The following is a 16,316-nucleotide window of genomic DNA, read 5'->3' on the forward strand; positions in this document are numbered from 1 at the left end:
AAAAACCCAGAAATCCCTCATGAATCTGTAAACAATCTGGTAGTGACAAAAGAATCCCACCAATGGCTGATGCCCGGGGGCGTTTCTTCAGCCTTCAGTCATCCAGGCGGCAGGCGAAATGATGGAGAGACGAAAAAGCGTCAAAACGCTCACAATGAGTTGGTCCAAAACCGGAAGTTTGAAGATTAGCCTTCAAAACAAAACCAGATGTCACTCAACACAAAAGTATGTGCGTTGTCGTTGTTTGTTGCGAATTTATCCTTTAAAAAGAAAACAACAAATTCTAACCAGATAAGTTAAGGATCTTTATAAAATAGCACAAACATGTCGATTATTCTACGACCATCAGCAGCTTAGTTGTATCATAATAATATAGAATAGAATAGAATTACTTTATTGATCCCAAACTGGGAAATTGTGGCGACACAGCAGCAGGTTATCCAAACACACAATATGAGTAAAAAACACGATGTTAGCAAATCTAAACACAATATAATATTAACTACAAAGTAAATAAGTACTAAAAGATATCAAAAATAAGAATGTGAATATATACAACCAGGATTTCACTTTCATAAGCATTACTAGTCTTAAATAGGATGATTAAATATGGAAGATTGAATGTAAATGTGCAAAAACAGAGTCGTAGATGGTTGTAAATGAAACATGAAAGATTAAATGTAAATGTGCAAAAACAGAGTCGTAAATGGTTGTAAATTAAATATGATCATATTTAATTACATTCTTAATTTTTCTTTTTTTTTTTTATTTAAATTGTACTGCGTTCACTTTTTTGTCTGCAATCTCTGCTCTTCGCTGCTGTAACAATGTAAATGTCCCCCCTTGTGGGATAAATAAAGGATTATCTTATTTTACACAAGTTTGGTTTTATTTTGAAAACCCATACATGTGTTTGTTTTAAACAATGGGTCACTTTACAAACTCCAGAAGCGCAGAGCGGTCTAACTATTTTGTAACAATTGGTCAACTCTGAAGTAGGAATCTTTTGCATGAGGTTGAAACACTCTCAGTTGAACTTCCTTTTTTTGGGGGGTGGGGGGGGGGACAGGCTTAAATAACATGTGTTTTCTGACTCGGTCCAGGGGGGCTTCCCACTTACCTGTGGAGCAAATGTGTCAAGCGGCAGGCAGCGGTGTTGTGATGGCTAACCGCGGTCGCTAGCAGGCTAGCTTAGCTGTATGGTTGGTTTTGGAAGTGCTGCAAAAAGAAGGGCGATAGATAACTAGCTCGCTCGGATTGCACTTTGTCACAGACAGTTCGCACAATTTCTTGACATTGTAGGTACGAACACTTGCTTTGGATGTCCCATTAAAAGGTGAGTGTCACACAGTCACAGTTAACCTAGTTTCACATATAACGCTGTTAGCCTTAGCAGCTGAATCATTTCGGGTGAGTGGGAGCAGCGGCTCTGACTATTCCCTGGATTCAGAGACAAATCCTGAAAAAATATTACATGTTTACAAAAAAAGATGTTACCCTCAGTTTCGAGTGTCAGCCTTGACGGTGCTGGGTTTTTATATATATTCGGTGGATTACACGACTTGGCTTTTAATGTAATGTCATTGCTTTTTCTGTCACTGTTTTAATTTTTTGTTTCTTTTTTTTTTTAAATTTTTATTATCGCACATTCCAGTAAATAACCCCCCCCCCCCCCTGGCAACACTGCACACTACGTGGTGCTGGTCCAGGACACCTCAACACATCTTAACAAAGTGTTACAGATAAACTCGCTGCAGCCCATGATAACAGACAAAGCATTACTGTATCTGAGGCTTTACTGGAGGCACTTTAACATCAGAAATCAGTGAGGATACTCCGGTTTTATAGTCTCACTGTTGCTCTACTGACTGCCTTCTGTATTTATTTTGCAGGAAGATCACCAGATTGAAATAGGATTCAACACCCAGTGGAATATTACTCAGATTTTTTTCCCACAATTATGGATTAATTTTCTCCACAACATCATGCGAGCCGTGAAATCAGCCGTCACCCACTACTGCTGCAGAGATTTCGTGTCCTCACGTTTGGATTTATCAGGGAGATTTTAAAAAAGAAGAAGCCACGACTGGGTGTCTTTTATCTTTTTCTGTGTGTGCTTAAGGTGAAACAGTAACTATGCACCTACTCGTGTGGGATATGATCAAATATCTATAAAAGATTTTCGTGATATTGTGCGAAGGAAGCCCAGAAGAAGGAAGTCTAGGGCGGGATAGGTGCAAAGAAACTCTCCCAAAGAAACATGGCTTCGGTTTGGAAAAGACTGCAACGTGTGGGGAAGCATGCATCCAAATTCCAGTTTGTGGCTTCCTATCAGGAGCTGATGGTGGAATGCACTAAGAAATGGTGAGTTTTCTTTTTCTTTTTTTTTTTCTTTTTTTTACTTGACCACGTTGCTGTCATTCAAGCCCCATGAAAACTGTGTCTCTGTCTGTGCTGGAATGCTGAGCTCGTTCCTGGTGGCCATAATTCACACACACTGAGTCTTCTTGGTGTGCAGGCATGTCTCTGTGCTGGGAGGGGCCGGCTGCCTTGTAAAATTGCTATGTTTCTTTCTTTTTTTTCTTTTGCACCAATGCTGAATTTGTCTAGTTTTTGTGTTTAAAAAAAAAAGATGGTGGCAGCCTGAAGGCTTTCCCTTCAGCCTTAAGGGATGGGCATGAACTGCCCACACAGTCCCCTGAAATGTCCTTGAGCAATTCACTAAATACCTACCAGCTGTAGTGATGCTGTTTGGAAACTGACCTCTGACATCAGTGCATGTTTTGAGGTTAGAAACGGTAAATCTTCTGAGGAAGGTAAGAATCTTTCTCAGAACCACTCTTGTCAGTATTTCTTCCAACACAATTTTCACACTCAGAAATAGTTGTATAATATCTGTAATGTCCATGCCATAACAGTTGTAGGAAACATTTTGATTGAGTATTGACCCATGCACTTGAAATGTAAAAACATGTGAATACGATGTGACCTCAGCGTTATAAATGATGACAGTGAATGAACTCACGCTTCATGATCATTTAGTGGATGTGTATTTATCTGTGAGCTGGCTGCACCAAACAATACACTTAAATGATAAAACCCCAGTGTATGAGCATGTTTAAAACAAGTTTGACCTGATGTGAAAAGTATCACTTTGCAGGAAATAGTATAGATTAATATTCATAATGAACGGATATAAACAGGATTAAAAAACTCTGCAACCACAAATACCATTCACTGGGGCAGTGAGGAACAGAGGCAGACAGGTAAGAGCCCGTAAGTGATCATTTCTTTAGGAGTCAGGGAGAACTCAGCTGAAGAGAGTGAGGCAGTTAACTAAACTGGTTATATAATTAAATTCATTCATGAGTTACATTGAAAACATATAGAGAGTTAATGATGGCAGTTTGAATCTTTCTAGAAAGTGAAAATTCAATGCAGAGAATTCAATTCATGCTTTATTTTATAAGATAAGGAAACTTTTTGTTTGTTTTACTTTACGTACAGTTTGTAAAGACACTTCCACCATACATAATTGCATACAGAAGGAGAATACAGGTAACTAAGAGTTTTACAGTCAAAATCTTCTAGTGGAGATTAGTTTGCGTGAGAAGGAGAGATGCACATGTAACCTGGTGCATTTTTAAGAATGTTTTTTGTCGTAAACAGTAACTAAACAGTCAGTGTTTAATTCTAAAAGTAAAATGTATTTTAATGACAGAAAAGTTCCAAAGTAGTTTTATTTACTCTGAGTATTATAGTGCTTTTTATCAGAAATCAGAATCAGTCAGAGAAATTGCCATCGGTGCATCTCTATTAAAAACACATTTTAAATGGCTGAATTATCTTCCTATTTGTATCTCCATGCACTAATGAAACACTTCCTTCTTTTCATTGAGACTCTGAGGGATTTATTGGCAGTACTTTTTTTTTTTTTTCCCCAGCATATTGATACAATTTCCATCGATCCACAGATCACATGCAGCCTAAACTGTGGAGAGTGAGCCAAACAGATCACAGATCAACTGTGATCCATTTCATCACTAAAAAGTACAACCCAAATATATTTCTAAAGTAAAGAATAAATGTGTGACAAAGTGCTGGCGATGGATGAGCTATGGGTGTGTTTTTCAGACGTGACGATAGGAGGGGGAATGTATGCTACACTTTAGCCTGCAGGTATGTGTCCTGTAATGAGTGTAAAGTGAGGACTTGTAAAGCAAAGATGTAGCCTGCAGACATGGATTCTCAGGCAGCTTGCCGTAGGCGTGACTAACACAGCCCCACAGAGCTTAGACCTGGGACAGATGTTAACGTGTTGGAGAATGGAATGAGAAAAATGTACATCTCTTCCCAGGGTAAAGGGTGGGTGGGCTCACAAAAGATCATAGTATGATTTTTTTTTTTGCAATCGGAGCAAAGTTATTTTTTCTTAATCTCCAAAACAATGTATACACTTCCAATCAAAATTTTGGACACACTTAATTGAAATTCACGTTATTTTCTCATACATTTTGATGTAAAGGCTTGTTCGAAATGTGTTTCTTATATGAATAAATAGAAATAGTGAAGTTGATGCCTACATATGTATGCATTTCTTTCCAAAATGAAAATGAAATATTTTTTTGTTTATGTTTTAATATTTACTATTATTCTAAAATGCGGAAAAAAGTAAAAATAAAGAAAAACCCTTCTTGAGCCCTAGATGCAGCTTACAGTAGCTATATAATAATAATATAGTATTCTGTATTATTGATAATACTGTTAATGTTGTATGTCCAAACTTTTGACTGGTAGAACATAATCTAGCTCACACATTAGTAGTTTGTTATTAAATATCTTTTGATAGAAGAAGTGTCTGCCTCTTCATCCTATGCGTGGCTGAGACTTATGCCTCAGGGTTCCTGCTCATCTTCGAGTGTGTATGTGTGCATGCCTGCGTGCCTCAAAAGTGTGAGAGAAAGCGTTGGCTCACCGTTTCTGCCTTCCTAAGACTTCATCAGGACAGTATGTTATTGTTGCAGTGGAAACTTTCCATCTGCACAGAATGGAAACAGTCCCCCTGAACTTAAATCCTGAAGCCATCAAAAAGGATTTTTGTAAAGCCCAAAGCCCATTCATTTCTCAAATCAGTCGGTACTTTACATGCCCAGATTATTTGAGCTAGTTATAGCTCCATTAGGCCATTTTAATACATAGTAACTTGGTCATTCTGTAGGTTGACCTATTATGTTAAATACCTAAAAATTGACAATTTAGCAAGCGACAAACTGGTTGTGTGTGGATCGGTAAAAACACGGACAACTTAACAGCTTTGTACATTTTGTACGTAACTGTTCTTGCCCTCATCTTGTTTTCTTTTGGGCCCGATACACTCATTCAGAACTACTTGGTGTGCTTAAGCTTGTATGTCAAGTAAAAAAAGTTCTGAACAGCCTCCCTAAAAGTCAGTGAAATTTTAACTGTCAAAGAGGTCGCAACCTTAGCATTTAAGTTTTGGGATAAAGTTGTTTCATTTTAGACAGTCTTTCTTAAAGGATTCATTCTTAGTATTGTCCTTTTTTTTGACCACATAAACAGTGGCAGGTATGGCTGTATGATAAATGAAAAATATTCTGGAGAAGTCAAGAAGTTTAATTATGTCTTAAAACTTCTACTGATCCTCCTGGCCAGAAACTGCTTTGTCCAGAAACTACTATGTCTGGCTTGGGGTGAGCTTAGGCAAAAAGTTAACGTACAGCCAAAATCAAAGTATCTGTGCTTGAATGTTCTGTGATTGGTTCGATTCGATATGCACAATATGATGTACAGGTTCCTTTTGTAATAAGAGAACATGAAGAGTATGACAGTGGAAGAACCTTGAAATATCAACTTTGGATGATATTGGTAATCCGAGGGCTTTGACACACTCTCAGTTTAGTAAACTTGTTGAATTGGTAGCAGTGATCAACGAGTAGATCCGAGGAGTGGATTCAGCTTACTTTTTTCTTTACTTACATTTTTTGCTCCTACCATTCTCTTCTATCAGCTAAAGATGTTTTTATAAACTTTGTCAGTATGCTTTAAATTATTAGTTTCCTCCTTGACGAAGAAGGAAAGTGTTGACAGACAAGCAGCCTAGGATTAGGCGTATAGGTCTGTCATATTTTAGGTTCATAAAGTAATTTTTTGGTCATAACCAGTTGCCCTAGTTGCTTTAGTCCACTCCTCTGTGGAGCGGAGGGAGTTAGCATTCCTCTCACACGCCCAAGTCTGCAGAATCAATTCAGACTCACCATTAAAACATTAATGAGTTCAGTGTTAGTGTTTGCCAGTGAAATAAAGCACCACTTGTGTTGCAGCACTGCCTCTTTGAATCTTGATAACATCTTTGATTAGGTATACCCAGTATTTTGAGTTGCCTTCATCTCAAGCAGGTTATGTTGGGATTACCTGCCATGGAGCGGGGTTTTTTAAAAACCTAAGTCTGGCTTGTGAAAAATTAACCTTTTTTATGCAAATTCAATGAAAAAATCTCTTTAAGCACATTCAGGTACAGCATTGGAAGCATGGACAAGCCCTGTCCTTGATAGGAAAACGTAAAGCACAGACACAGCTCAAAAAATAAGAAATTACATTTTCGGTCATTAGTTGGTTAGGTCAGAGGTTCTCAAACCTTTTTTAGACCATGGACCCCTTTCAGGTGAGAAGGTTTCAGGTTACTTTCCAAGTAATTCATTTTATAAACTTTGAGAAAATGTTGGCTCCGAGGTGCGCACTATGAAGTGACAGACATGTCACGATCATATCAGAATTCATCTAATGGCACAAAACTAAAGTGGGCGGGAGTATTGGACAAAGTTGCTGATTTTATTGGTGCAAGATAGGCCTTGGTGATATGACAAAAAACTTTATCACGATAAAAAATGTAATGTCAGACAATATCGATAATTATCACAGTAATTGTCAATCATTATTTCTTTAAAATTTAAAAGGTGAATTTTGCTCCTGAGTGAAAGTTGAAGAAACCAGATGATTAATTATGTTATATTTATACTTTATTGTCAGAACATGACAAATTATAATGAAACAGACATTTCACCATCATAAGCTCAGTGCACAGAGCTGGAAAACGCTAATCTGACAGTTTGCTGCTGGGGAGTAACTCTCACTGGCACGCTGGGGTTCACACCATGCATAGACAGTTATTATACATTATGGTCCCACACTAACACTCATTTATGACGTTTGGACATTTATTTCCTTCAGGTCATATTGTTTCCAATGGGCAAACAGTTTCGTGGTGTCGCTGTTTTAGCTGCACTTTGGCACAGTTAACAGAGCACTTTACTCTGTTTTTTTTTTTTTGTCGGACTGTAAAGAGCCAAAATGTCTCTAAACTCCGGAAGTTAAGCGGTCTTTCTTGTCGTCTTGTCGAGGATAATTTCTCCTGCTTTGAGCCGGTAGGTTCGGCATTTTCTTCACAGTAGCAATTGCTAATTTCGACTGTTTCCTTTCTGCTCCTGAGGTCTGTAAGCATGCCTACCCATGTCCCTGCAACATGATTGGCTGTTCGTAGTCTTTTTCTTCTTCTCTTTAATGTCAGGTGGCAGCTAGCGTTCAATGCGCATTAGCGCCCCCTGTTTCCCTGTGGTTGGATGGTGTAATTACAGGTTTAAATCTATCGAACTTTTATCGAACAAAAATTATATCGCGATAATTATCGTTTTATCGCCCAGGCCTAATGCAAGAGGCCCCAGTTTGTAGATATGCTTTTTCAATGATATAGCACACTTTTACAATTGTTTTTAAATTATTCGGCGGACCCCCAAGCTTTGGTTCGCGGACCCCTGCGGGTCCTGGGACCCCACTTAGAGAATCATTGGGTTAGGTCATCGTGCACGTTTTTATGCTGTGCATGACATTACACCGTTTTCTGGAGCTGAGTTGCTGAGTGTATCTTGTGTCCTTACTTTCTCTGCTGAGAGTTATGTATGCAAAACATAGACTGGTGTATAATATTATCTGATTAGTTGATTAATCGTTTCAATAATGGATAACTAGTCGACGATCAAAATAGTTGTTAGTTGCAGGCCTTCAGCCTACAGCTTACAGCTTCACTCCATGTCTCCAGTCTCCATCTGTCTTGCTCAGACTATTGGGACTCATGCATCGTGCAATTTTATTCTTGGGGAAAATTATATGGTCGACTCTATAAATGGCCTGACAAAATAGTGGGTGGCAAATTTAATTAATCGGGCATCCTAGTTTTCTTGTCACTAGTGAGGAGCTGAACATTGTTGTAAAGACTGCAGATTGCTGATCCTGATGATACTTGCTGCAACAAACTTCCATTGGAGAAAATCTTCTCCTGTGTGAAACGTGTTCATTTCTTCGCTGGTTTCAGGGTTTTTTATGCAACCTGAAATTACTTTGATGCACATGATTAAGTTAGGTAATTATAACATATTGTCATGTCTAGAAGTATAAGATTGTGACCACCTTTCATCAATAGGGTCCGTACAACCCTAACAGTAGGGGTGTGAACCTCTCCCTTGCAAGACGTTACAGTCCAATTCAAGTTGATACGCTAATTTGATCCAAAGTGTTTTTTTTTTTTTTTTACTTTATGGAACTGACTGGAACCATTTTTATAGTTAAAGGTAAAAGGTCAAACTCAGAGTCTCGTTTGATTAAAGATGGTACAGACAGTGATAGGAAGCAATGCCTCAGTGAATTGGTTTATAACTGTAAAATTTGGCCATTTACCCATTTGTAGTATGTTTTCATCAATCCAGGGACTCCATGAACCAATTCACTCTGATGTAGGATGTAAAAATCAGTCACTGATTTGGAAGAGTTTATCTTTAAACATCTACCCAACAGTAAAAGAACACTTTAACTAAGCAAGAATGTGACCCCTAGTCAGCTGTTAATACCCCCCTGAGGATGATGCTTTTGAGCAAGAATGTCAATCTGGTCAAATAAAGTTTAAAAACATCATGAACCGCCAAGAGTGTCATTCCTGCTGACAGACCTTCTGTCATCCATCGCAAGGATACAGGAGTCATACACTCAGAACAACAGAGACGCTATTGATTACATGGTAATTCTATCTAGCTACATGCAAGCGTGGCTAATCAAGACTGCTTCATTCACTGCCACAGGGCATGGCTGAGAAGGGGTAGTTCTGAGGAAGAAGTTTTTACATCAATCAAGGACTGAGCAGAAACCCTAAAAGTGCACACATACCATGAAAATATATTTTAGAAACTGAACAATAAAACTCACTCTCCCAGACTCAAGCTGATTTACACTTCAGGCTGTTGGTTGGTCCTGCAGTTAATTAAATTTTCAGTACTTTACCTATGGATAATCACATTAGCACCCATGCAGATCATGTACCATGATGTAATTCTTTCAATGATATACTACTGAACAGACTTTCCTAGCCAAAGCTTCAAATCAAAATGACTACAGCTACTGAAAATGAGATGATTTCTGCGCAGTGTGAATATGACATGCTGAACGTTTTGATTGGTCCATTCTAGAGGTGTGACGAGGTAAAAACTGTATCAATCAGTACATAGATGCAGAGCAGCAGCCATCACGGCGGTGTCTGATGTTGAACTTGAAATTAAGAAGATGCCCCCGCTACTTTTATATCGTTTGTGTGGCTGCCAGGTTTGTGCAGCATGTTATCCTCATATAGATAGAAGTTTAGCATCATAGTTTAGAGTCTCTCAAGCCATTCTCACATATGCACTTGTGAAAATATCTGTTCACATACAGTATGCTCCTCATACAGGGATGTAGCGGATAATAATCTGCTATAATATCTACTATTACTGCTATGGTTAGTTCAACGGAATCACAATGTCAAGAAAAGAGCAGAGAAGAACATACTGCGGAACAGAAAACATGATGCAGCCTTTTAATGACATGCACAGAGAGCGTACCGGTCCCATGCATACAGTCTTATGCACCGTGCACTGGTCAGGATATAAATGTCACCATTTTCTCCCACTGGCTCGAGATGAATAATCCAGTTAATTTTCTGCTGCATTCTCACATCAGCTCACTTAGACTTTATGCAGAAAAATACTAGGGGGCAGGAGGACCTCTGGATGCAGTTCACACAGCTCCTCCTCCTTTTTTTTTTTGCATTTTGTGACTTTCATTCGAGTAAAAGACTATTTTTATAGTCATATTTTTTGTCATTTAAGTGTTCTTAAAAGCCAATTTCGTGTATCTTCTTGTCTCATGAGCTGAGCGTATCGTCACACCCAGGGTCCGAAATGAAATCAAGGTGGCAGGTAGATGAAAAAATTCTCGGCCAAAACATATTTTTTTACGGCCAAAATAACAAATTGTGTTTTCGTGTCCCATACACATCTGTTACAGTACATTTAATTGAGAAGGCATTATGTTATGTTTAATCAGTAACAGATTTAAGTCACAGATTCGATCATTTCATCAGATCAGGAAATTGAGAAATTGTAAAAAAAAATATATTTGCTGGCCTTTATTATTTTTAAATGTATTATTTGTAGACAGTAGTTTAGTAGCGTCTCAGCGTGCCCCGCGATGCTCGCAGACAGTTATGACAGCAGAGAGAGGAGCAGGGGAAAGTAGCTGCAGCTAGGCTATCAAATGCACTTAATGCTCATAGCATAGTTTTTATGACTTTTTGATAAAACATTTACCCTGTGGCGGATAACCCTCTGAAGTGTACTCACCAAACAGAAAATCTACCCGCATATCGCGCTTGGCGGGTGTTAATTTCGGACCCTGGTCACACCCCTGGTACATTCTTGGTTTATTAATTGTTTGAAAGAGGACTGCACTTTGATCAAATCAGCAACATGTGTTGCATTGACAGTTAAAGCCTTGAAGGATTTGATTCTCACAACTGCATTAACCTGCATTATCCCATCAGTGTGTGAGAAAAACACAGAATAAGTACTTGCTCACTTATTGTACACTCAGCACATAAAAGCTTTTAAATGTGTAAATAACAGACAGTCCAAGCATTAGACTGTCAGTGCAGTTATGACTCACTGTTTCAGACGAGGTGACCGGCGGGTGTCGGGCTGTGACATGTAGTCTTCTGTTGAACATGTGTGCATTATGGCAAGCGTCCATCACGTCTTTGCCAGAGAAGCATCATCCTGCCAACTTGTCAGATGTGGCTCTCTTTTCTATTCAAATCCTGAGGCCATGACACATTCCTGACAGTAAGATTGGTAACAGAATATGGTTTCACTGCCAGGTGGTGGTATACTAAAGTTGTTTCTGTTGTACAGAAACTCTGGATGAGTCCAAACCATATTGCTGATGATGATTCATAGAAAATAAATATTTTGAATAATTCTATTTCTGGTCTTTTCTTCAGTTATTTCATTTTTTCCAGTGAAGTTCAATTGTATTGCATAGATTTGCCTCAGAATTCCTGTTCATTATATATATTTTTTAATGTTTTGGGGGATTCAACTGAACTCTGTGTTTCCCCTACCATTTATTTGAAACGGCTGTCCTACTGTATCTTTTTCTGTAACCCTCTTATCTCCTCTCATTCTGTGTCTCCTTCTTTGCTACTTGATCTCTCCTCTCTCTGCCTCCCCTCACTTCTCTCTCTCTTTCCTCTCCCTGACTATGTCACTTTAACTGCTTTGCAGTGGAATCCACCCAAGAATACTTGTTCTGCACTGCAATTACGGACACAAACAGGAATTAACACACCCTCTCCCACACACACCAAGAGACATGAAACATTGCAGGCTTGCGAAGCAGTCAATGGAGTGTTAAATGTGATGAAAACTCTGCTGGTGAGTCTGTCTCTGCACTGTCAGGCAGAGAAACACATGGCCCTGGAGAGTGCTCATCATTTATCAGCCTGCAGAGCACTGCTGCTTCTTGTGCAGGCGGATAGAGGTGTGCCTTTTGTGTTAGGTTGGCAGGACAGAAGACCAGAAGAACCATATCTGGGGCCTGCAGTGTTTCTTACTGTGGTAGATTGCTATGGTAACAAATACTGAACACTTAACCTTCTCTGCAGCAGGTTATGCTTATGGAATATGACCATCAGTGGATGGCAGACTTGATTACGTCTGTGATTGGTCGTATACTGCTGAAACATCCTGAATGCACTCACAGAAACTCTTTCGGTTAGAAAATGCTAGCTCTGTAAGAAAAGTTCACGTCCCGCGGTTCATTTTTCTTATTTGCTTGTTTGTCAGGCAGAATAACTTTGTAAGTAATTAAAATCCCAGCTGAAGTTATGATCGTCTGAATGCTCATGTATAGTTGCCTAAAGAAATGGATGTTTCAGTACTCCACAGGGCTCCTTGATTCCCTGCTGTTGGTGCTCTTCAGCACATGATGGTATTGATTCCTGTTGTGTCAGTCTCTCCCTAAGGCTGTCAGCAAGCTGTTATAGGGAGAAAATTGTTGATGAAGGGGAATGTATTATTATTATCTATTTACCCCACTGAAAGACAGCTTCTGCTTGTTCCCTTCTTTGCTTTGGGTTCACTCCATAATCATCACTATCAGTGTTTGTGTGTGTGTGTGTGTGTGTGTTGTTGTTTTTTTTTTGTCTTACTGTATCCAAATAGTTTGTATAACCCTTTTCACACGGAAATCTCCTGAAAAACTCAGGAGATTATCCGGAGGGGCTGTATATGTGAACACGTACAGCCTAATTTTTCGCTCAGACTTCACCAGGAGTTTGTCCTGCCAGACCCCTAGTATTTTTTCCGCAGCAAGTCCAAGTGGGCTGATGTGAAAACGCAGCAGGATATTCTCCGGAGAATTCAGCTCGAGCCAATAGGAAGAGAAAGACGTTTATATACAGTACTGTGACTATTGCGCGGTGTAAAGAGTGTCTGCGCGCAACCACTATGATGCACGTAATTAAACATCTGCATTAAGTTTTCTGTTCGCCAGTATGTTGTTCTCCACTATTTTGTTGATGTTGTCATTCTGTTGAACTACACATAGCATTGATACAAAGACAGATATTCTCATTATAGCATCCTATTGCGGACTCTGTTGCTTCGTCTGCTACTTCTGTGTTGTTGTTTTTCTTCAGTAGAATATGATTTCTTTGTAGAACACTTTTTATGTCCACAATGTGGAAAATCGTCTTTGTACACTAAAGCAACAAGTTGCATAATTTTCCAATGTCTTCACTCCTCTTGTAGCATTCTACACATTGACGCTAGCTTATTTTGAAGCAGCTCTCAAAATCTTGTGGAGGACGAGTTATACCTTTTACCACAAAACCACAATTTTCTTCTCCTCACAGCCTGTAAACAACTTAGAGCTTGCTTTTTGACAGTTGCCCCTCCTCTACTCTCTATGCACTCCCATGGGATACAATTTAAATTGCACTTACCTGCCTCCATCCCTGCAGGCAGATAGAGCTTCTGACCTTCCCTTTCATCTGTCCATCCTACCTGCTTCACTATTTTTTTCTAAATCGCCTTCCTTAGCTCAAGCAGAGCTCCGCAGTTAATCCCAAGTTTTTCCAAGCATCTATACTTATGATTAAAATTCCTTTTTAGGGATGGATGAGACATGATTTTCAAATATTCAAATATTCATTAACTTATAAAAACAAATCAAGGTTTTCAGGCAACTTCTATCTCATCTCAAAGGGTTAGGGTTAGGGGTTATTAAAGGTCCAATATGTAAGATATTTATTAAATTAAATCACAACATGACCTTAACATATCATCAGACATTTAGGAAACATGCTGTAGTGTTGTATTCTCTGTCAACAACGCAGCAGTCAGTCATGTCCTCCTCCTAAACATCAATTCTGGTGTGGAATGGTTTTTTTTTTATGGTTTGATTTTAATTACAGAAACACATCCAGCTGCAGTTACAGCAGTCATAAACACTCAGTCAACACACACGGAAACAGGCACAGTCAAGCAAGCTGATGAACTTTCACTCCAGACTCTTCAGTCTGGCTGTAGTTCTGTAAGCATTAACTCTGTGTCATTGACCTCGCTGTTGGTTACCACATACACACTGACAGACTGTAACTGCAGGTTAAGGAACAGTCACTCAGTTACACAGTTTTAGATTCACATGATCCAGCTTAAAACTGGTTCAAACTGATTGTCATGTTCCTTTTAGGTTGGGGACAAAAAGGGCACCTGACACTTTTCAAACCACTCACACAGCAGAGTTTACTTCTTCATACTCAGTATACTTCTTCATACTTTTCACATTATTTTGCTCACTCCACAGCCCCCGCCACAGTGTTATCTCTGAGCTTAAACTATAATGACTTTGACATAAACACAGGGTACTTGTGCCATAACACAAGTGCCTTGTGTTTATTTCAAATGCATTATAGTTTAAGAATGAAAACAATGCAATACATAGTTACTCTAGATATAAAGCCATAATTTGCATTCTATGATGTGCTCAGCATGCCTGTGGTGAACATGCTCTGTTTGTCAGACAATCTGTGATGTGACAGTGACACAGATAGTGTTTGCCCTGCTACATCTGTCTTGATAGTGAAGGCCACAGTGTGACTGATAGCAGATGAAAGTGAGAGTCAGCCACCCTCTTTGTTTCTGTCTTCCTCTTTCCCCTTGTCACTGTCACCAGTCTATTCCCACTCTCTACCACCCTTTTGATGCTGTCAATGCTGTATCAGAAGTTGCAAAGTGGGTCAGTTCTAAAGAAGATTTGTTGGGCTAAGCTTTTCATGACAGGTCTATTACACATCTCAGTAAACAATATTTTCATAGCATTTGAGCTGTCTGTTCATTTAGACTGCGTCTTTAGTTGAAAGCACCCATGACTTTAATGTGGAAGCCAGCACATCCAGGATTTATTTGCTGGAGAAGTTTTAATGTCTTAAGTGGCACTTTTTTATACAGTCACATCTGATCAACAATAATTCTTATTCAAATCTTGTATTTTGATTTATAGTCTTTTAAAGATCTTCCTAAAATTAAGTAAAGAAACAAGCTTGGGAAAGAAAAACACACACAGCAATAACAGAGTTACATTTAAAGTACTTAAGTTTACTTGAAGCCATCAATATTAGAATCTCTCTCCACGCAAGAACATCTTCTCATACATTCATTCATATGAGAAACCTTCAACATTACCAGTGAAGCCTTGGGCTACGCAACACTGCAGCTGAGTTTGAAGTACGTTTAGGGCTTTTGTGTAATCCCATAAAACTACGATCAGGCTCACTTTTGTTCTGTTTGTACGACAGAATTCATGTGACGTGTAAAACATTAAATGTAAAGCTTTCTGGGTTTACACTTTGTCACTATTATTGCATTTCAGCTATTTTAGAGACAAGCAAACAATTCATACATTTGTATAAATCATTACATTTCTGTTGCACATGGACAATATTCATTGTATGAATGTTTAAGATAATAGATGGACAGTTATGAAATGAGGAAACAGGACTAGTATTGTAATTTCAAGTTTTTGCAGTGCATTATCAATACACTTAAAAACTGAGTATTTATATTTCCTCTTTCTATCCAGAAGTCTGCATTTGATGGCTTGTTTGGTGGGATTTCATTGTAGTCTTCTGTACTTCAAGATGCCTTTTATGCATTGCAGTGCTGCAGTCAGCGGTATTAGTCCAAGAGATTACATATCAGTGTGCTTGTACTGCAGCTGAGTATCTGTTTCAGTATGCAGTGCAGTGCTGCATTCTGTGAAGTTTGATCCTTCACAACTGCTGTATTACAGCACAAACAAATCAAATCTACCAATTCCTTTGTGCTACTATCAGTGATTGACAGGAAGGCAGGAAGTCTGTCAGCAGCCTTTAAAGCTTTGCTCCTGTCAGCATTCAGTGAGTGTGACACACAGATTTTCTTATGGTAAATCTTTGCTTTGTTAAATAGCTGTATAACTGAATTAAACTGAGCCCTACCCAGTCATGTGGGGTTGTACATTGGTGGTGTATTTTTAGTATGTGCACTTCTGGTTTTGAGGTGATGTCAAAATTGAAGTGGTTCTGTCCTCCCTAAAACCTATTGGTTGGTTTTATACATTCACATTTTCATGGGATTTTGCTTCATGTCCATCCCAGAAAAAAGTAGGAAAGTGAGCTGGTGTTTAGACTTCGTTATGTTTTTATTTTTATTTCTGTCCAACAAATGACAAAATTGCTGATTTTACCACTCATTGCTTCAGCAGTTGGGCTGTCTCTTGCAAACCTTCTGCAGTTTTCAAAATGCATGTCCAGTCGGCGCTACTGTAGTTGCCTTTGACTTGGTGCAAATGCTGACAAAAGCTGTAAGGACACATTCAAGGCGTCTGATATCCATCTGACG

General features: G+C 38.9%; 1 protein-coding gene across 1 annotated transcript in view; it reads left to right on the top strand.

The window, feature by feature from the left end:
- Positions 1–970: 970 nt before the first annotated feature.
- ehbp1 (EH domain binding protein 1) overlaps positions 971–16,316 on the top strand; it is a 148,424-nt gene continuing 133,078 nt past the window's right edge. Inside the window, exons 1-2 of the mRNA XM_065959780.1 lie at positions 971–1,336; positions 1,893–2,364. Of these exons, the coding sequence (XP_065815852.1) occupies positions 2,261–2,364 (104 nt within the window). The 5' untranslated portion in view covers positions 971–1,336; positions 1,893–2,260. The remainder of the gene's footprint in view (positions 1,337–1,892; positions 2,365–16,316) is intronic.

This window comes from Labrus bergylta, chromosome 10 (genome assembly GCF_963930695.1).
Source record: "Labrus bergylta chromosome 10, fLabBer1.1, whole genome shotgun sequence".
Taxonomy (NCBI): domain Eukaryota; kingdom Metazoa; phylum Chordata; class Actinopteri; order Labriformes; family Labridae; genus Labrus; species Labrus bergylta.